Genomic DNA, 22,229 nt, shown 5'->3' with positions numbered 1-22,229 from the left:
TTTTGTAGGGGGGTGGGCAGAGACCTCTCTAGAAGAAATCATGGATAAAATTTCCATAGATTTTTCTAGAAACTACCATAACTTGTTTTTGTCTCAATAAATGTCAATGAATTCTTCTATACATGCCATCAAATCACTTGGGAAATTGTGCTTTGTAATAGGTGAGACGAGAATTTTTCTCTACTCCAAGATGCCCCAGTGAACCACTGAAGTCCAGTGTAGAATTTTGTAAAATTTAAGCTAAATAAGAGACTGGTCCAATTTTATCAAAAGTAATATCCATTTGTATAAAACTTTCCCTTTAATTTTCTCATGTAATCTCTACAACACCTCATGGGAGCCAATATCATTCTCCCCACTCTATGAAGAGGAGAAAACGGAGGCTTATGTAAACCAGGTGAAATTCTAGAAAGACAGACCTGGTAGATTTTTACCCCAAGGTGCATGGTCTTTCAATCACACTCTACCGACTTTCTACCAAAGTCAACAATCATCAGAGGTGGAATAGCAAGGCCACTTTGAGGATTCCTAAGGCTCCCCACCAGCACCCCCTAAAAGCGTTTGCTGCTACCAGCCTGCCAGGAGGTGCAATGCCTGGAAATCCATCTTTGGTCCCCTGTGCACTGAGTAAGCAGGTGCTGGTACCTACAATGTGCCTGGCGATGTTTCTCTTTGCTGAACCCCGAGGATGCAGTGCTGAAGGAGACAAGCACAGTCGCTGCCTTCATGAGGCTTTCAGTACAGTTGGAGAGACAATGACAAGTGTCATTATGTGCACATAATTTCACATCATTTTGAAAGGAAATGATGGGATACAGGGAGAAAGAATAATAATATAGGGTGGGAAGAAGTTTGATACAGAATTTTCGAGGCAATCTCATATGGGGACAGGGCATCAAAACTGATGTTAAGGATGCCAAAAAGCCAGGAAAGGGGAAAAAGAATGTGAAAAGGGTGTTCCAAACAGAAGGGAGCTCATGGTAGAGTTCTTTAGGCTTGAAAGAACTTGGTACATTTAAAGAAGTGAGGGGGCACCCATGGGGCTTCAGTTAGTAGAGCAAAAGAAAGCATAAAATGAGTTAAGCCTGAAAGAATCAGCGGGAATCCGAACATTCAGGATCTTGAAGGAACTTGCTGTTTAAGAGCAATAGGGAATCAATGAAGAATTTTAACCAGGTGAGGGACCCAATATGATCTATGATTTTAAAAAACCCTTCCAGCATCTATGTGAGAAAGACTGTAGAATGCATGAATGGAAGCTAGGAGACCAGACAAGAATTTATTTCATTTACCCAAGTGAGTTAATGACTTGACCCTGTGATGAGGCAAAATATAGAGAGATAGATTTACCAAATATTTTGCAAATATATTTCATTCTTAGATGGAGAAGTCCGTGGAGGTGGGCAATATAACCAGAGTCCAAGAGTTTGTCCTTCTGGGTTTGTCCACCAGGATGGGTGTAAGAGATGCCCTGTTTGCTGTCTTCTTGACACTATACCTTCTGACCCTCCTGGAAAACACGCTCATCATTTACCTCATTTGCAGTCACAGTGAGCTCCGCAAACCCATGTACTTCTTCCTTGGCAATCTGAGCTGCCTGGAGATGTGCTACGTGTCAGTGACCATGCCCAGCCTGCTCGTGGGGCTGTGGATTGGACCCTGCCATGTGCCCTTCACAGCCTGCATGACCCAACTCTTCTTCTTCATCTCCCTTATCTGCACGGAGTGCACCCTGCTGGCCTCCATGGCCTATGACCGCTATGTGGCTATCTGCCACCCACTCCACTACCCACTGCTCATGAGGCCCCAGGTCTGCCTGAGCTTGTCCTTGTCTTCGTGGCTTGGTGGACTAACGGTCTCAGTGATCAAAACAGCGTGCATAGCCAGTCTCTCTTACTGTGGCCCCAATGTCCTCAATCATTTCTTCTGTGACGTCTCCCCTCTGCTCAACTTGTCCTGCACCCACGTGGCCCTGACAGAGCTGGTGGACTTCATCTCTGCTATCATCATCCTCTGGGGTTCCCTCCTTGTGGCCATAGCCTCGTATGTGGCCATTGGCAGGGCTGTGCTGTGCATGCCATCAGCAGCTGCCCGCCGCAAGGCCTTCTCCACCTGCACCTCCCACCTGGTCGTGGTGGGCATCTTCTACTCGGCCACTCTCTTCATCTATGCCCGCCCGAGCCGCATCGAAGCCATGGACCTCAACAAGGTGCTGTCAGTCATCTACACGGTGGTCACACCCATGTGCAACCCCATCATCTACTGCCTGCGGAACAAGGAGGTCCAAGCAGCTCTCCATAGAAACTTGCATGGGTCCTGAGGTTGACCAGATGACTGAGGCATGGGACAGCTCTCAAGTTATCAATGGTCAACTTTTTTATTAGGGTAGAATTCACTTACTATAAATTCCATCTTTTAAAACTGTACACAATACAGTGGGTTTTAGTACATTCACAAAGTTGTACAATCATCTTCATCTAATTATACAACATTTCATCAGCCCCCAACGAAATCCTATACCTGTTAGCAATTACTCCCCATTCTCTCCATGCCCTCAGTCCCTGGAAATAATCAATCTACCTTACATCTCTTTGGATTTGCTTATTTTGGACATTTCATTTAAATGGAATCGCACAATGTGGCATTTTGTGACTAGCTTCTTTTGTCTAACATTTATAAATTTCATTCATCAGTAACATGCATTAGTACTTCATTCCTTATTATTGCTCAGTAATATTCCATTCTATGTATATGCTGCACTATGTTTATTCATCAGTTGATGGGTTTTTGGGTTATTTCTTTTTGGCTATTGTGAATAATGCTGCTGTGAACATTTGTATACACATTTTTGTATGGATGTTAGATTTTTTTTTTTTGGTGCATGGTCCAGGAAGGACACTAATTTGTTTTTCTTGGGTATATACCTAGGAGAAGAAGAACTTCTGAGTCATAATGGTAACTATATTTAAATTTTGAGGAACTGTTGAACTGCTTTCCAAAGTGGCCAATATCTTGCCTTTAAATATATATGTAATATTAATTATATAAAATATATAAATATGCATTATGTATTAAATTTACTTATATACAAAGATTAAATAAGATTGGGAGTAGTTGCAAACAAGTAATTCATAGGTGGAACAATGAAAATTATGAACGAACATAAAAATTCTCACTGGTACATAGTAAAAATATCAATTACAGCAAATTATACCATCCTTGCATTATGTCAGGAAAAATTTAAATAGCTTTTAATGCATAAAGGTAGTAAGGCTGTAGGAAAGTGGCACTATATCATACATTGCTGGTGGGGCACCACTTATTAAACATAATAACCAGCATCATTATCATCTTTCCTGGAAAACAACTTGGTAACAACTATTAAAACACTAACAGTGTGTACACTTTGACCCAGCATCTCCACTTTTGCAAATATCTCATAGGCAAGTTAAAGTGCCAGTCTGTAAAAACACATGCATAGGTTGTTTATGGTAACATTATTCTAAGTGGAGCAAACCAGAAATAATGTGAATATTCATTAACTGGATAATGATTGAATAAGTTATAGTGACGTCACATTGTAAAATTTTATGAACTATTAAAAACAATTTGTTATAGCTTTATGAATTGGCCTGAAGGAATGGATATATTTGCTAGTAAAAAGGTAAAATTTAGAGTAATGTGTATAATAAAATTCTGTTTTTAAAAGCAAAAGCTTTATGAACCCCTACATATACTTTCATAGATTTTTTTTTTGAGAATGCATACTAGACACACCCAAAAGTGCAAGGAGAGTGAGAGCATTTTTTTGGTGTAAATTTAAGCAATGAAAGAAGTCATTAATTGAAATTAGTGCAATGTTTCTGGAGGGTAACTTGGTAACATGCATCAAAAACCTCAGTATGTGTGGTCATTGTCTTAGCATACCACCATAAGGAATATATGCCAAGAAAATAATTTAAGTTGCTTGCAACAATGTAGCAGTGAGGATATTCACAGCAGTGTGCTTTACAATGGAAATCATTCAACAATAATGGGTTGGTTAAAATAAACTGCAGTATATTCACACATTGGAATATTAAGGTGTCATGATAAATAACTTTGTGCAAGTATGTTTATTGCCAAGAATTTATTTGTAAATGATAATTTGTATAGGTTAATAAAACTGTACATATGGCATAACTCTGCTTCTGTTTTTAAAATGCAATATGTGTCTATATGTATGTAGCGAAGGGTTTTCAATTAATGCTATAAAATATTAGTGGTGATTGCGATTGGGTGGACAACTTTGCAAGTGCTTTCTTTCATTTTCTCTGTTGTCCTCTGACAATTTTCTCTGGTAAGCTTGTATCGTTTTTGTAATAAAAAATGTTTTAAATGTTTTTTTGTTTTGTTTTGTTTTTTAAAAAGAAACACTATAAACTCTCTCTTCTGTCCATAAGGTAGAGCCATACCTTTCAACTGGGAAGTCGAGGCACCAGATGAGTTTCGGTGTCACCTACGCTGAGCTCTGCATGTTGCACTCTGTGTACCGGTGCACCTTTGCACACGTTGTTCTGTCTGCTAGGAAGCCTTGTCCTCCCTTTAAGGAGTTTTCTTTCTTCTCAGAGTTTTCTCTCATTGCCGTGATACTCAGACATAGCAGAATGTTCCTTAATCCATACGATTTGAAAGTAAATTCAAATTCAGAACACACACGATAAGTGCGTGACCTCGCCCTTCTTTCTTGGTGCCAGCGCTAAGAACAAGGCCTGGTGTGTGTTAGGCACTCAGTAACCGTAGTTGATAAATAAATGAATAATAAATATATATGATATATTATAATATAAATATGCAATATATTATTTACATAAATATAAATATAATAATCAAACACACCTTGATGGAAGGCAATGTCTTATTGATCTTCATATTTCCAATGATTTATGCCTGTAAATTTACTTACTCCTTTATGAAAAGCTTTCTGTATTTCAGATGCTATGCGAAGCCCTTTATAAAGATTTTCTTATTTTTAACCTCAAAACCACACTCAAAGGGAGGCTTCTGTGGCAAAGACTGCCAATAATCTCCCCAAAATATTTTTTCCTTCTTCCTTTACTAACTGGGCCACTGAAGCTCAGCTGGGGACATGACCACCCAGAACAAAAGCTGCATTTCAAGCTTCCTCTCAGTCTCTAGATAAGACCACATGACTTGGCCAATGGAGAAATTTCCTGTCATGCCTTTCATAGGAATAGGAATTTCTTCCTCTTCCTTGGTCCTCCCCCTTATGGTTGGAATACAGGCACGATGGCCGGAACTGGAGCAGCCACATTGAGTGCAGACCTGGACTCTATGTGTTGAGAATGGTGGGTCAAGATTGAGGAAATCTGGTTCTCTGACATTTTGGGCTGCCATATTAATTCAGAATTGAAACCACTAATAATCTTACAATAATGAGAAATAAGATTCTATCCTGTTTAAATAACTATTTTTTTTTGGCTGAACCCATCATCTCACTAGTTCAGCATTACTGTATTAGCCAGCTATTGACACAGTAATTCTGTGTAAAAAGAAATCCCCAAAACTCAGTGTCTTCAATGACAATTTTTTTCTGGATCATAAATCTATTGGCTAACCTGAGTGGCCCTGCTTCAGGCGTTGGGTTAGGTTCAGGTCTGCTTCACCTGTTTCTTATCCAGGAACTGTCAGCCATATGATACAGTCCTCTCAAGGTAAATTAAAGAAGTCCAAGAAGACAAATGGAAATACTCAGTGCTTCTTAAGGCTTCAGCTTGGAAAGGACATTGTGTCAATTTTGTCCACATTCCATTAGCCAAATCAAGTGAATCAAGTGATGTGGTCAAGTGAAAGTAAGTGGGAGCAGGGAAGTGTATGTCATGCACAGCAAGTCATGGTAGGGGCAGTAAATGAAGAAAAGGTTGTTAGCAAATAGTATCAGCTACCTGAATTAAATCCTATTATTCTTATTTTATGTAAGGAAGCCATGGCCCAGAGATCTTAAATAACTTGCCCAAATAGCTTTGCTATTTGCTAGTAAGAGATGGGTCTAGGATGTAAATCCAGTCATCCTGAGTTCAGAACATAACTACTCTGCTATACTAGCTCTTTTTATGAATAGGTGCCAATCTCTGCAATGGCCATTTGCACATAAAGCTCTACTCCTCCCAAGAATCCTGGAAAGTAGATTGCTATCCCTATTGGGAATATGAGGGATCTGAGACTAAGGAGGCTAAGCCACCCTCCTAATGTGTGGATTTGAACTTAGGTCTGGCTTCATATCTCGTGTTTCCCTCATATCTGCCTGACTTAGTCACCTCCCTTCTGCGTGCCCACTGTCCTAGTCCTGCATGCCAAAGTGGGCTGCACTGGGATATTAATAGCCACTGTAATTGTAGCCATCACTGCCCACTTTTTACTGGCTCCATTCTGCCTCTCGCACAAACTCCTTCTGCTCTTCAGCTGACAAACCAGTGCCAGAAAGCACTGGGAGTGATTGGGCTCACTGCCTTTCCATTCTTCCTCCTTCCCCATCTTACAGCCCATTCCCCTCATGGCCTCGTGGCTGAGTAGAGAGTATGACGTTGACTCATCCCAGTGTCTCACTTGTATGTCTTGAGTGAACTGTCATTCCTGCTCCCAAATTAACATGAGGCACCGGCCTGGCCGACTAGAATCCTCCACCACCACCCCACCCATTGACCACAGCGACTGATTCAGCACAGACAGCAGCAGCCCTGGAGAAAGCCAAGTACTGTGGGCAGTGGACGCTGACCGGGAGCCTCCCACATGCACCTGGCTCGAGCACTGAAGGGAAGGGGAGTAGCAAATAGTCTCTGAGGAAAGAGGAGTTGTGAGAATTGTTGGGCACATAATGGCAGATGGGGCTCCAGGCTGTGCTCTCTAGACCAGAGACCTGGCACTGGGGAAGAGGAAGGGTAGACAGAGAAATGGAATCCCGTCCCTAACACCTACTGGCTGTGTCACCTCAGTGATCTCCCTTCACTGCCAAGTCTACAAAATGAGTAAAATAATAGAAATTGCATCATAAGATTGAGGTGAAGATGAGATCATTCATGTAAACTACTTAAAATGGTGCCAGGTATTTTTATGAGGGACCTGAAGAGCAGAGACAGGGTGCTCTTTCCTGGCCAAGTTGGCTTAATTTTGCAGCATCCAGGAGCAATGGGCATGTAAAGTCAAGCGGGTACAAAATAAGTTACTGTTTTAGAGCTGTTACCTGTGTTGCACACCCTGAAACTCATCTTCCTCAGCCCCAATTGGAGATAGTAGCAGTACCTTTCTCATGGCAGTGCTGCAAAGTTTACACGAGATGAAATTTACAAAGTGTTTCGTATACAGCTCAGGAGAAGGAAGTTGCATCAACTGACACTATGTGCTTTTCTCTCCGCAATTGGAATCAAAGTGCCCCACTTCCCATATCACATTGTTGGGTGTCCTGCTTCCATCATTTAGCAATACCATCTGCAAGGCAGGAGCGCAAGGAATTGTCATGACCTTTTCAAAGATACACACATACATGATCTACCCATTTCCTTATAGATAAGTATTTAGTTATTTTTAGTTCATTGTTATTATGTTTGCAATGGTAGAGTACCTTATTTAGTCATCTTTGCCCACACGTTTGAATATATTGGCATTTTCTTGGGAAGGCTAGGTGATACTATGACAATACCCTGAAGCCCTAGCAGCTCAATTCAGTTAAGGTTGGTCAGTGTCTCACGCTCCATGCCCACTGCAGGCTGGCAGGGCCATCTGCTGACCACAGGGAAAGAACCCAGGTGGAGGGAGCAGCCGCCATTTTGAACTTTGCTAGTCTCCATGCAAGAGAGAAGAGAGCGATCTGGGGTGTCTCATCCCAGGAATTAAAAGTTTTGGTGAGAAGTGACATCATGACTCATTGGCAGAACCAATGTCATGACTCCTTCTGCTCCCCAGTGCCCGGGAACTCCCCCTCACAAAACGTTCCTGCAACGTAGAGGGAAAGATGCATGGGCGAAGAGCCTGAAAACCTGCTGTGATGGCGAAAACTGGAAGAAGTTGTAATTGCTTTGTCAAAGTGTATGCAGGTCTAAAAATTGACCAGTATTGGTACATTTAAATTTTACCCATTTTAAATTGCTTGGAGAGTTGCTTTCCACAAGCCATGCCCTAATTCTGCATTATCACGACCCTCTTTGAGAGAGCTTTTGTCCCCATATCCACACAAATGCTGAGGTTTCTCAAATGTTTTAATTTTTTTTATTTCAATTTTGTATCTGTAAATATATCTTACTACTTTGATTTTCATTTATTTTGTAGTTGTGGAGGTTGGAAATCATTCCATAGGGTTTTTGCTACTTCTGTTACTCTTTCTTGTGGAAGCGTTGGTTTGTCTTTGTGCAAAATAGTTCTGAGTGGATATCTGAAATTGCTCAGTGTTTGCTCATATCTTTAATATTTTACTTCAGGATAAATTCCCCAAATGGAATCGATGAGTGTAAGGTTATTCAGATTTCCAAGGATTTTGTGTTTATTAACAAACTGCCTTTCTAAAAATGTACCTGTTTGTAAACATGAGAACATGCTCATATCCCTTGGGGAACTGTCAACAACATGAGCTCTTATTGCTTAAAATAAAATATAAAAATCTTCTAGTCATATTTAAATTTCTTCTTTTTGTTATAATATGTTTATTTCTCCAGTTATAAAAGTAATACAGACTTACTGCAAAAATTCAAATATGTAAAATAGAAAATGAGCCCCTATAATCCAATCCTTAAAAATAACAACTAATAGCTATTTGATAAATATTCTTTCAGATTCTTTTCTAGGCATATATTAACATAAATAAAGATTAAAATCATCACCACTATTATTTTACTAAAATTTTGACATATTCATATACTGCTTTTTTATTTTTGACTTATCAACATACCTGGGCCATCTCTCCATATCAATATCTACAAGTCCAATTTAGTTTCTTTAATAGCTGCATATTATTTCACAGTGTGGCTATAACAATATATTTAAATAATCCCCTACTGGTGGACATTTAAGTTATTTCAAATAATTTCCTGTAAAATAATATTTCCTCCGTAATTCCCGATTTTGCAAAAGCATTCTATGCATGTATTATATATTTAAACTATTTTTCAGTGTACAAGGGGGAATTGCCATCTTCTGTTTAAATTTGCATGTCTTGGACTAACAGATTGTGTGTCCCTTTGCAGTTATCAGGCAGCTTATATCTCTTCTTCCATAACTGTCCTGCTCATGACAGTTTCCTTTTGTTTTTCCATGGAGTAGTCACACTTTTCTTATTTATCGTAGAAAGTCTTCATATATCATGTTGCAAATATTTTCCTCCAGGTTTCTATTTGCCCTTGGAACTTGTGTAGGCATTTTTAGACATGAGAATTTTTTTGGGGGGTTTTTTTTAAATTTTTAAATTAAAAAAATATGACAACAAAGAAACACAAACATTCTTAACATTTGATCATTCTGTTCTACATATATAATCAGTAATTCACAATATCATCACATAGTTGCATGTTCATCATCATGATCATTTCTTCGAACATTCGCATCAATTCAGAAAAAGAAATAAAAAGACAACAGAAAAAAATCATACATACCATACTCCTTACCCTTTCCTTTCCTTAATCACTAGCATTTCAATCTAAGTTTATTTTAACATTTGTTCACCCTATTTTTAATTTTTATTCCATATGTTTTACTTGTCTGTTGATAAGGTAGATAAAAGGAACATCAGACACAAGGTTTTCACAATCACACAGTCACATTGTGAAAGCTTTATCATTATGCAATCATCTTCAAGAAACATGGCTACTGGAACACAGCTCTACATTTTGAGGCAGTTCCTTCCAGCCTCTCCACTACATCTTGACTAACAAGGTGATATCTATTTAATGTGTAAGAATAACCTCCAGGATAACCTCTGCACTCTGTTTGGAATCTCTCAGCCATTGACACTTTATTTTGTCTCATTTCACTCTTCCCCCTTTTGGTCTAGAAGGTTTTCTCAATCCCTTGATACTGAGTCTCAGCTCATTCTAGGATTTCTGTCCCATGTTGCCAGGAAGGCCACACCCCTGGGAGTCATGTCCCACGTAGACAGGGGTAGGGCGGTGAGTTTGCTTGTCGTATTGGCTGGAGAGAGGCCACATCTGAGCAACAAAAGAGGTTCTCTTGGGGGTGACTCTTAAGCCTAATTTTAGGTAGGCTTGACCTATCCTTTGTGGGGTTAAGTTTCATATGAACAAACCCCAAGATTGGGGGCTCAGCCTATAGCTTTGGTTGTCCACACTGCTTGTGAGAATATCAAGAATTCAACTTGGGGAAGTTGAATTTTCCCCCTTTCTCACCATTCCCTGAAGGGGACTTTGCAAATACTTTTTTATTCACTGTTCAAATCACTCTGGGATTTATCAGGGCATCACTCTGGACAAACCAACAAAATCTCATGCCCTACTCAAGGTTCCAGGACATGGGCATTCTTAAGTCAGAAGTGGGAAATTTTCAGGGGTCCCTGGGGAGACTCAGCACCCATGGAGAGATTTCCGCAGCGCCGTGTGGACCTCCCTGTTCCGCAGGCAGTAGATGATGGGGCTGCACATGGGCGTGACCACCGTGTAGATGACCGACAGCACCTTGTTGAGGTCTGTGGATTCAATGCGGCTGGGGCGGGAATAGACAAAGAGGACCACTGAGTAGAAGATGCCCATCACAGCCAGGTGGGAGGCGCAGGTGGACAGGGCTTTGCAGCGGGCAGCCGCCGAGGGCATGCAGAACACGGCCCTGCCGATGGCCACGTATGAGGCCAGAGCGACTAGTAATGATCCGCAGAAGATGACAAGGGCAGAGACAAAGTCCACCAGCTCCGTCGGGGACACGTGGGTGCAGGACAGGTTGAGCAGAGGGGAGACATCACAGAAGAAGTGGTTGAGGACGTTGGAGCCACAGTAGGAGAGGCTGGCAATGCATGTCGTCTTGATCACTGAGACCATTAGTCCACCAAACCATGAGGACATGGCCAAGCCCAGGCAGACCTGGGGCCGCATGAGCAGTGGGTAGTGGAGTGGGCGGCAGATGGCCACGTAGCGGTCATAGGCCATGGAGGCCAGCAGGGTGCACTTGGTACCAATGAAGGAAATGAATAAAAAGAGCTGGGTTATGCAGGCAGTGAAGGACACACGGCAAGGATTGGCCCTCAGCCCCACAAGCAGGCTGGGCATGGTCACTGACACGTAGCACATCTCCAGGCAGCTCAGGTGGCCCAAGAAGAAGTACATGGGCTTGCGGAGCTCGCGGTACCTGAAGATGAGGTAGATGATGAGCGTGTTCTCCAGAAGGGTCAGCAGGTAGAGGGTCAGAAAGATGAAAAACAGGCCGTCTCTGAAGTCTTGACTGGCAGACAATCCCAGCAGGATAAACTCCTGGATCCTGGACCTATTGGCCGATTCTAGAGACTTCTCCATCTAAGTGAAGAAAAATAGTTTTTAGAAATCTATTAGTGAACAAAGGGAGAGGGTATCTGTCAGGGCCCCACTTGGCTGTGTGTTGACTGCTGTTGAGAGGATCCGTAGGGAACAACTGGAAAATTGCAGAATTGGAAACAGAAAACTTACTAAATCTTACACAGGCAAGTCATTCAATCTTTGGGAGCCTCAGTTATCTCATCTGTAAACTGGGGATTATATCTGACCCCTGATGTCCTTGGTCCTAACGAATGTTGCGCACAGAAATAGGTGAGAAGGTGTTTTATATAGTGAGGACTTACTTGTTATTTTTGATTACCTAGAGTGGTCTTTTCTAAATGGGATTTCTTTCTTTCCTGTTTTATTTTCTCAAAAAATTCCCAGGACTCCAAAAGGTCTATGCAACGTTTTAGATAAAGGAAGGCTCACAATTCTCTTATTCTGAGAAGTATATCTCTCTCAATTTGTGTGTACTTCTAGAGAATATTTGCTACTATGTCTTAGAAGAAAATGCCAGCAAGAATGGTTTTCTAGTAAAAGTATAAATGAGAAGTTTCCTTTCTGAGTATTTCTAAAGATGACTCCTTCCAGAAAGATAATCTTTTTTTTTTTGGTAGGGGAAAAAAACTATATATGTCAACTGTCATCTATATGCCCCTTCATTGTGCCGGTTCTTTTATTTTATTTATTTATTTATTTATTTTGCATGGGCAAGCACTTGTGCTGGTAATTTTAAATACATGGAGATCAATTAATTTTCATGACTTTACAGAACTAAGCACTATTTTTCTCATTCTACATGTGACTGCGCTGAAGTTCGCAGGCATTAAGAGATTGAGTCATTAAATGGCAATGCTGAGATATTTTGCAATTAAGGTCTTATTTGAAAAATCTATTCCTTTCTCCCTACGTTGTATAGAGTATGTACTGTTTATCCAAGATGAATGGTGTTTTTGATAGAAGGAAGGTCCTTCAAATGGATCTAAAAACCAAGAAATTCATAGGAAGTTCCAGGTATACAGGCTCTTAAGATGTCTGGGGATAAGAGACTAGTACCAAAAATATACAAAAACACAACACAACAATAAAGGGACAAATAATAACCCAATTTTAAAATGGGCAAAAGATTTGACTAGACATGCATCCAACAAAGATGTGTAAATGGCCAAAAGCATATAAAATATGCTCAATATCATTATTCGTTAGGTAAATGCAACCAAACCAGTGAGATATCACTTCACACCTGTAGCTATGATCAAAAGACATACGACAATAAGTGTTTATGAGGATGTGACGCTCATATATTTCTGGTGGGACTGTAAAATGATGCAGTTGCTTTTGAGAAAAAAAGTTCTTCAAAAAGTGAAGCAGGGAGTCACCATAATACCCAGAAATTCTACTCTCAGGTGTATACCTAAGAAACAAATATTCTCACAAAAACTTGTACATAAACGTTCATAGCAGCATTATCCATAATAGCTCCAAAGCAGAAACAAGCCAAATAGTCACCAACTGATGACTGAATGAGAGACATTAAAATGGGTTAAAAATTGCATATCCATATGATGGAATATCATTCAGTTATAAGAAGGAAAGAAGTGCTGATACATGCTATAACATGGATGAAACTTGAAAACATCATGCTAAGTGAGGAAAGCCAAACACAAAAGTCCACATATTTCATTTATATGAAATATCCAGAACAGGCAAATCTATAGAGACAGAAAGTGAATTGCTGGTTTCCAGGAATTAGAGGAAGAGGAGATGGGGATTGAATGGTAACGGGTTTGGGTTTCTTTGGGGGGTGAAAAATGCTCTGGAATTAGATAGTGGTGATGGTTTCACAACCAAGTTAATATACTGAACCACTGAATTGCACACTTTAAATGGGTGAATTTCATGGTAAATGGATAATATCTCAATCAAAAAAAAAAGTCAGGGGCCCAGAACCCTGAAACACAGTTGGATCCCTGAACTCTGAGCAATAATACATCTTAGCAACCCCAAAGGCTTATAAAGAGAAGAGCACAGAATTCCAAATGTGGAATTAAGGGTAAGTGGTTGAGCTAATGATGAAAATGACTACATACTTTATTGAGCACACACTGTGAAGCCCTTCCAGGATATGGATTTTCCCAGTGGGACACGTAGAGCTTGCTATTTAGATCTATTTCTGTGATTTATTACTTAGCAAATGTGTTCAATAGCAAATACTCATTGAGCATCTAGTATGCAACAAGTTCCTGAAGTCAAACAATGAACAAAACCAATGTCTTTGACCTTTCGGAACTTATATTTTAGATAGTAAGGGACAGAAAAAGACAAACAAAAAGGTAATGTTGACATGAAAGAATTTCAGAGGATAAGTGCTAAAGAGAAAGCAAGATGGAATGGATGTCCTTGGCAATATCTTAAGGAGGATACTTTAGAATGGGCAATCAGAGAGAGCTTCCTGAGGAAGGAGGCATCGTTTGGATTTGTGCCTCAGTGATGAAAAAGGACAAGCCAAACACTGAGATGGTGGAAGAGCATTTTAGGCAGAGAAGAAAAGCAGGTGCAAAAACAAGATAGGGAAGGAGTTTTAGCATCTTCAAGGAAAATAAAAGCCAATGTGGTTGAAGGGCAGAGAATTAAAGGGAAGCAGAGGAAATTAGATTTCTGCCCAGTTAAGCATCCCCCAAACATGAGGTTTCTGGGATAAACAATCAGACTAACGGAATGGGATAGAGCTGAGAAACGAGAAATATGCCCACACACAAAATTTGGTTTGTGGCATAAATTGTAGGGGTCAACAGGAGAAAGGATGAACTTCTCAATAAACAGTGCTTGAATAATTAGTTGTCACACACCATGCGTGCACACACACACACAACAATTTTAGGTGAACTACAAATATAAGCATGAATGCAAGGACCAAAACTTTTGTGAAACAGTACAGAGAGACATTTTTATGAACCTGGGATACAGAAAAACAATAACAATAAAAGAAAAATTTCTAAACTTGTTCACTTTAAAATTAAGAAATTCTGATCATCGCAAGAAATTCTAATCACCATAAAAATTTAAAGAAAAGTTTCAAACCGGAAAAGTATATTTGCAATGCATATATATGTTACAAAGGATTCCTACATTGGCTAAGTAAATAAATAGGCCAACTAGTAGACAAAATAAGCACAATTTTGCCCATTTTTTCAATAGAAAACTGGGCAAAAAAGCCGAATGGGTAGTTCTTTAAAGAACAATGATATGAAAAGCTAAAAGCATGGAAAGCTGTTTCATCTCATTAGAAACCAAGGAAATAGCCAATAAAAAGCAAAATCACATACAATTTCATACATATATAAATGTCTGAAAATATTAGGTTTAACAATAATTAGAGAAATGAGAACTTTAGCACATTACTGTTGAAAATTTAAATTTGATGTGGTGGCTTCATGAACAATTTCACATAATATATGATATATTAAATTTGAAAATGTGACTGTGCCCAGAAATTCTAAGGCCAAGTTATGTCCATAAGTAATGTTCAAGGCAGCTCTGTGCTACTAGCAAAAAATAAAAAAACCTTGTAAGTTCCCCAACATGCCCATCATCAGTAGACAGGCTAAATGTGCTGTGGTTTATTTATATAATAGAATATTATTCTGTAATTAAACAGAATGAATCTAGAAGCACACCTCAAATCATTAATCAATTGCAAAAACGTAATGTTGAACAAAAAAAGAAAGTTACAGAAATAAACAATATAATTTCCTTTATGTGAAGGCTCAACTGCAAAATTTTAAATATATATTGTTTAGGAATACAAAGGAATGTGGCTAAAGAAAGCAGAATAGTAAGCCCAACCTTCAGGAGAGTAGCTATTTCTTAGAGGGAGAGGTGGGGATGGCATGAGATGAGGGAAAAGAGCAGGGTTTGGAGGATGACATACTCTTAATGCAGCGGAAGGGTACACTGAGTACAAGGCACGGTTATTCTTTTACCTGTGTCTATGTTCCAAATTTTATTTTGCATCTATTCAATATTTATATGAAGACATTTTAAAGTACCTTTTACATTTTAAAAAATTTGTATATCTGTACATCAAAAGAGGTCATCATTACTGTATGTTAATTTCATAATTGTATGTATATTATATATAGATATACTTTAAAGTTAACTTTTCTTATCCCTAACTACCAGTATCTTTGTTCCTTCCCCAGAGTTAACAACTGTTATAGTTTCTTATGGACCTCCTAGAAATATTTGCAGCTTATTCAGGCACTTATGTTTATGTACCTGCCTTTTTAAAAGATGGCCAAAATTACACCTCAGGTATGGATTCTGAGGTTGTTTTGAATGCAAATACTATATTCCTTCTCACATCCTTTAATGCCTTCTATTTCATTAGTTTCAGCAAATTTTCCCCCTTGAAAAATGTTAAATTTTCAAGTTGTCAAACTAAGGGAAAATAAGATTCCTTAGTCTACACTAAGGCTAAGCCTGGTCTGTTGGTTTAGGTAAATATAGATGAGAACATGGAGATAGTTTCATCAAGCACAGATGATAAAAATGTGAAATAACAGAGATGCAATATATTGTCTCTATCATTTGTTGTTGTTATTGTTAATGTTATTTTATAATTACAAGGAACTGGTTTAGCCCAAGAAGGCAGACTTATTCAAAGAGCAAACTTTTATCTTGGCATTTTAACACAATATCTCATTTTTTATTTGTGATGTTCTCCATAAGGAAACATTCTGCCCCACCTTTTTTTTTTTTTACATTTTTTATTAATTAAAAAAATTAACAACAAATAGTAACATATCATTCCATTCTACATATATAATCAGTAATTTTTAATATCATCACATAGTTGCATATTCATCATTTCTTAGAACATTTGCATCGATTTAGGAAAAGAAATAAAAAGACAACAGGAAAAGAAATATAATGATGATAGAGAAAAAAAAGATTATACATACCATACCCCTTACCCCTCGCTTTTATTTATCACTAGCATTTCAAACTAAATTTATTTTAACATTTGTTCCCCTTATTACTTATTTTTATTCCATATGTTCTACTCGTCTGTTGACAAGGTAGATAAAAGGAGCATCAGACACAAGGTTTTCACAATCACAGAGTTACATTGTGAAAGCTATATCATTGTTCAATCATCATCAAGAAACATTCTGCCCCACCTTTTTCAGATACGTGAGATCATATGGAGAGTGAGAAGCAGACTCCGTGCTCCAATCCCAACCACCTACCTTGTGTCCAGTCATCCCTTCCAAGCATGGTCTTAAGAGCCTGATCAACCCTGCTGTAAATCCCAGCTTTAGGCTGTTCCTTTCAATGTCCCAAGCCACAATTTCTAAATAGATAGAACTGGGGAAAATGTTACCTACCTCAGCTCAAATGGCTGTTAAAATATAAATAAAGTAGTGTTCGTATAACATCTCACTTATAGCTAGTGCTTGAAGTTCTTTTCAAGCCAGTTTCTGTGTTTGGTGTGGATGCGCTTAGCTCCCAGCGAGGTCACAAGCCATGGGAGCTGTCCGTTGTCCTGAAGAGGATGGCGCGCGCAGGCGGTGGACCTCTCCTTGGTACTGAACAGGAGTTTCTGCCAGGCTTTCCTTCCTTTCCTGATCCACTATATCCCCGGTTCTGCTTCTGTCCTCCTTTCACTTCCATATATCCTTGTCCTTGACTTAACGCCTTCAGGACTCTTTTGTTACTTTTTTGTCTCTGAGAACTTCAGAGGCCCTGGAATCTTCCCTGATTAATCTGCTGAAGAACTGATAATCTGAGGAGGTATCCCAAATCCTAGAATTGCACTTCTTGGGAATGGCTCCTAGGTCTTGGGCTCGTTCCATAAACATTTTTCACACCTGTGTTGCACCAAGAGCCTGAGACATGGTGACAATAGACTCGGTTCCTGCCGCTGAGAGGCTTGTATCAGCAGTTTGATGGCTTTGTGATCATGAGTAAGATGCTTAACTTCTTTGGAGAGTGGGCTATGTAATACTTAATATGGTGATGACATTTCTTTCAGGAATGAAAAAGTAAACTACGTAAATATACGTCCCTTTATGTACCAGGCTATCAGGATGTGGGGCAATATACTACAGTGGCCTTCAAACATTTTTACTGTGGCCCACAATAAGAAACACATTTTACGTTGTGACTGAGTCACAATAACACAATAACACACACACAAACAACACCACATACACAAATAAGACAGAAAGCACTTGACCTTACCTTTATTTGGGACACTTTGACATTTTTTCATGTTCTATTCCATTTCCTTTTTAGTGCTAATCTCAGCCCAATGAATTCAGTTTTTGAACCTCAGTTTGAAATATATTGTCAAGTTAATGGCAGGGCTTTGGAATTAGAGAGAACTGGTTCCAGCCCAGGTTCTATATCTGACAATTTTGTGAGCTTAGACAAGTGCTTTGACATTCTGCAGCTCATGTCTCTTGGAGTTAATAACTCCAGGTTCATAAAATTGTTAATGGGGATCGAATACAACAAATCTCCACAGCACCCAGGAAGTGTGTGGCAACCCATAGGTGTCTTATAAGAGAGAGGACTCTCTAATCTTCTCTTTTTCCTTCTCTGAATAGGATAAACTTGTTTCCTTACCTTTCATTAAAAGTGATTTAAATTCTTCTTTTTTCCTTTCTGAAGGGGACTCTGGGAACCAACAGGATTCAGCTTGACAGAGGCGAAGAAGGCAGTAACTTGAAGAGTTGGCAAGTGAATTCCAGGATCTCTGTCTAGTTCAGTAGTCTTTGGTCATGAACAATGATTTCTCACCTGTCCCTTTTCATTTACCCACTTCTATGCTCTCTGAGTTTCCAAGAGTGCTCTGTCCTTATAGCCTGCAGTAAGCAGAAAGATCAGCTCAAGTCCAAGAGATGGACCTTAGAGGAATCTCTTAATCTCTGAGGATTTAGAGGAAAGATTGAATTGAAAACTTTTCCTGAAAGTGTACTGGGGCTTGAGAATGTGACTCAAAGGTGACATTTGTTCCAATAATTTCTTGTGCAGTTTTGAACCCCAATAGGTGACAGGACTTATGTTGGATGATGGGAGTACAAAGCTGCACGAGACATGATTCATGTTCTCAAGTTGCTCCCAGGATAGTGAGGATGTTACGCTGCAACAGACATTTATAACATAATATGGGAAGTGAGGAGGGACCTGTCAGTGTGCAGAGGAGGAAACCAATTCAGTAATAGGGAAGTTTGCGAAGGTTATTGTAGAATGATGTCTGAGCTCAAACTCTCAGAAGTGTCACACGAGCATCTCTGCTTCACATAAGGCAAGAAGCAAACAGGTAGCTAGGACATTCTGCCAGCTCATATAGAGAATTAAAAACTGCCTCCCCACTGCTAGGTGCATATTTTATGTCTTGAAGTTAGCATTCAACGTTAAGAAGAATATGCATGCAACCTAACTTTTCCTTTTCATGTCTTTGGGTTTCCCATCAAATAGTTCTCTCTCCATTTCTGGAACACCCAATGCAAATTTGGAGGGAACATTATCAAACTAAACTTCATTCTTTTTATTTTTTAGTAGACCTTTAAATAGATTATTTATTAAATAAATAGATGAAACTAGTGTTTCTGTGACTCAGGCATAACAACATTTTTCAGAAACAGTTAAACAATCAGTTAACAATATGCTGCTATCAATAAATGATATGAAATATTTTTGAAATTATGATATTTTTGAACTAATGATATGACCTCTTCAGTATGTCCCCTGAAACTCCCATCTTCCAAGGAAACCAGTGTTAAGGTGCTTAACATACTGGTGTGTACACTTCCACACCTTTTCCTGTGCACATAAAAACATACCCAAACAGGGCCGTTCCACATGCCTATAGCTATGTCCCTGATGCCACCTCAGCCCAAGTGGCTCTTCTATGCTCCAGATGAAATCTAACCCACCCTTCAAGCTCAATTCCACTTCCTTGGAGAAACCTTCACTCACTCCTTGCTTATCCAGCCACACAGAATTAACCTTTCTCCTCCTCTAAGAGAGCAGTGTCCTGGGATGCAAACGGCATTAGCCTCAGTAGGTACCCAGTAAATGCAGCCAAATGCCTGGCCTCTCAACTGGTTGGTGAAGTGGGCTGGGAATTTAGAATATTAGAAACTGAAGTTGAATTCCTGGACTGCCACTTAAAGGTTGTGTGTCCTTGGCCTCAATGAGCCACTATGTCTCCATCGGTAAAGTGACCATGGCGATGTTTACCTGGAAGCGTTGTCATGAAGATTAAACCATTCAATGCAGGAAAAGCACCTAATGTGGCCCTGGTATCTATTGGGTGCTCATAGGTAGTAGCTATTGCTATTATTAATATCCGTGAAATGGAGATAACATGCCCTTCTCAGAGGTGGTGTAAAAATTAAATTAATAAGGGGTGGGCAACAGTGGCTCAATGGCAGAGTTCTTGCCTGCCATGCCAGGGACCCAGGTTCATTTCCTGGTGCCTGCCCATGTAATAAAAAAATTAAATTAATAGGGATGTGTGCACATATAGCACAGTAGTGGAACCCAGTAGACACTCAATGAATGCTAATGCTCCTTTCCCTTAAGTCTAAAAATTTCTTTGTTCCTGATACTAATATAGCTTTTATTACCATGTGTTATAAATTCTTACTTTTCTTTCTCATCACTAACCTGTGGCCTTATTCAGAGCACAGATGCTGTGTTTATTTCTGTATGCCTGGGATAGAGCACAGGCCTGGCTCATAGTAGGTGCTTGGAAGATTTGTTGATTGAGAAAAAAGTATAAGGCCTGTACTCTTCCCCCAGAAAGTTTTTTCTTCAGTGTGAGTTGTTTTAACTTTGGAAGACTTGATCATGAACCATATAGGACATCTGCTGCAAAGGTGGTGGTGGAAGGATGACAGGAGTCTGAGAGAGACGGTCCATCCATCTCAGAAGGATGGACCAGAATTATGTAGCAAGGGCTGTATGAGCACTTGCATAGATTTACAGCTTTTTTGTTTTATAAACACCACCGGAGTAGACATCCTTACACATCACCTTTGCCCACTCATATGAATATATTTGTAAGAAACTTAATAATTCATCCTTGTATTGCTTCCCCTTCTTCCCTATTTTATTTTCCAAGTCCCTAACACCACATTTCAAGATAAATGAATTGCATGCTAGCTTTTGTCTCAGGTTCTTCTTTCAGGGAAACCAGGATGTTTTTTGGTACCAGAAATAGCCTAATCATTAGCCAATAAGATAGTAATAAGAAGCTCCTTGTTGGTTTGATGACAATAACACTTGCTAAACAGTAGCAGCACAATTATTAATTTTCTAACCTATGGTGGATTGGGATGATGGTGTGGAAGCAGTCAGCAATGCTTTGGGTTATGTAGTTCCTGTGGGCACTGAAAGGCTGGATGCAGAATAATTACAAGGATAATGGATTTGGATGACTTTTGTTAACTGCATTAGAAGCTTTGAGGTAAGAAAGTGAGAGGATCAAGTCAGCCAACTATTCACTTAAGTCACTTTGTGTTGTGGTTTAAAACTATGTACCCTATAAAAATATATTATTAAATTTAATCTGTTCCTTTGGGTGTGAAAGCATTGTGAGTAAGACCTTTTCATGAAGTTCGTTTAGTTAAAATATGACTCAGGATGGTTCTTAATCCTATTACTGCAGTACTTCATAAGCAGAATGAAATTCAGGCACACAGGTAGAAAGCCAGAGAAGGATCAGTGAAGCTGAAAATCAATGGAACCCAGAAAAGAAGGGAGAGACCAGGAGATACTGCCATGTCCTTTGTAATTTAACAAGCTTTAGTGAACCAAGGATTACTACCAATTAGTTCCAGAATGCTAGTCTTTGGGGGAGAAAGCATCGCCTTGATGATGCTTTCATTCAGACTTTCTTTTAGCTTCGAATCCATGAGCTAATAAACTCTCAATGTTTAAGCCAACACATTTCGTGGTATCTTCTTTAAGCAGCCTAGGAAATGAAAACAGATTTTGGAATCAGAAGGGTGGGGTGTTGCTACTGCAAATACAAAAAAAATGCTGCATGGGTAGAGGCTGGAAGAATTGTGAGTACTCGCATAGAAAAGGGACAGACTCCTTTGAAGAAGGAGTCATAGAAATATGAGCGGTAAAATACTTCCTATAGGGTCTTAGGCAGAAATGATGCATGTGTTATCAGAAACTGGACAAACAGTGATCCTTGTTTTAAAATGGCAGTGAAACTGGTGCATTGAGTTCTGATGTTGAGTGGAAGGCAGAACTTGGAAGTTATGTTCTTGGACATTTAGCTGAGGAGATATCCAAACTAAATATGGAAAGTGCAACCTGATGTCCCCTTGCAATTATAGTAAATTGTGAGAGGAGAGAGATAAGCTGAGAACTGAACTCCTAAACACAAAGAAATAAGAAATTGATAGTTTGGAAAATTCTGAGCCTATGAGTGTATTCTGAAACTAGGGACAGAAGAAGCTCTATCAGGGATGTCTCTGAGATTTCAGAAAGTGAGACCCCAGAAAATAGGACTCCCTGTGAGGATTTAACTGAATATGGAACCAGTTAGCAATTTTCATGGAAGTCAGGATTGGAAATGAAGTTCTGTAGGAAGGATATGCAGAAAGTTATTTTGTCTGATGGATTGAACCACATGCAGTCAACAAGTTTCATTGTTCAGAAAGAGTGCTGCCACCACAAGGCTCAGAGAGGTGGGGT

At 39.4% G+C, this 22,229-nt stretch overlaps 2 protein-coding genes across 2 annotated transcripts; one reads left to right on the top strand and one right to left on the bottom strand.

Annotated features, from left to right (window-relative positions):
* Positions 1 to 1,381: 1,381 nt before the first annotated feature.
* LOC143658569 (olfactory receptor 6Z7-like) lies at positions 1,382 to 2,320 on the top strand. Its single transcript, XM_077130665.1, has one exon. The coding sequence runs from the start codon at positions 1,382 to 1,384 to the stop codon at positions 2,318 to 2,320; it is 939 nt and encodes a 312-aa protein (XP_076986780.1).
* Positions 2,321 to 10,562: 8,242 nt separating this feature from the next.
* Positions 10,563 to 11,501, bottom strand: LOC143660021 (olfactory receptor 6Z7-like). The gene has a single exon (XM_077133371.1). The coding sequence runs from the start codon at positions 11,499 to 11,501 to the stop codon at positions 10,563 to 10,565; it is 939 nt and encodes a 312-aa protein (XP_076989486.1).
* Positions 11,502 to 22,229: the final 10,728 nt, after the last annotated feature.

The sequence above is a fragment of the Tamandua tetradactyla genome, chromosome 16 (assembly GCF_023851605.1).
Source record: "Tamandua tetradactyla isolate mTamTet1 chromosome 16, mTamTet1.pri, whole genome shotgun sequence".
Lineage (NCBI taxonomy): Eukaryota > Metazoa > Chordata > Mammalia > Pilosa > Myrmecophagidae > Tamandua > Tamandua tetradactyla.
This window is presented reverse-complemented; position numbering and strand designations above follow the sequence as displayed.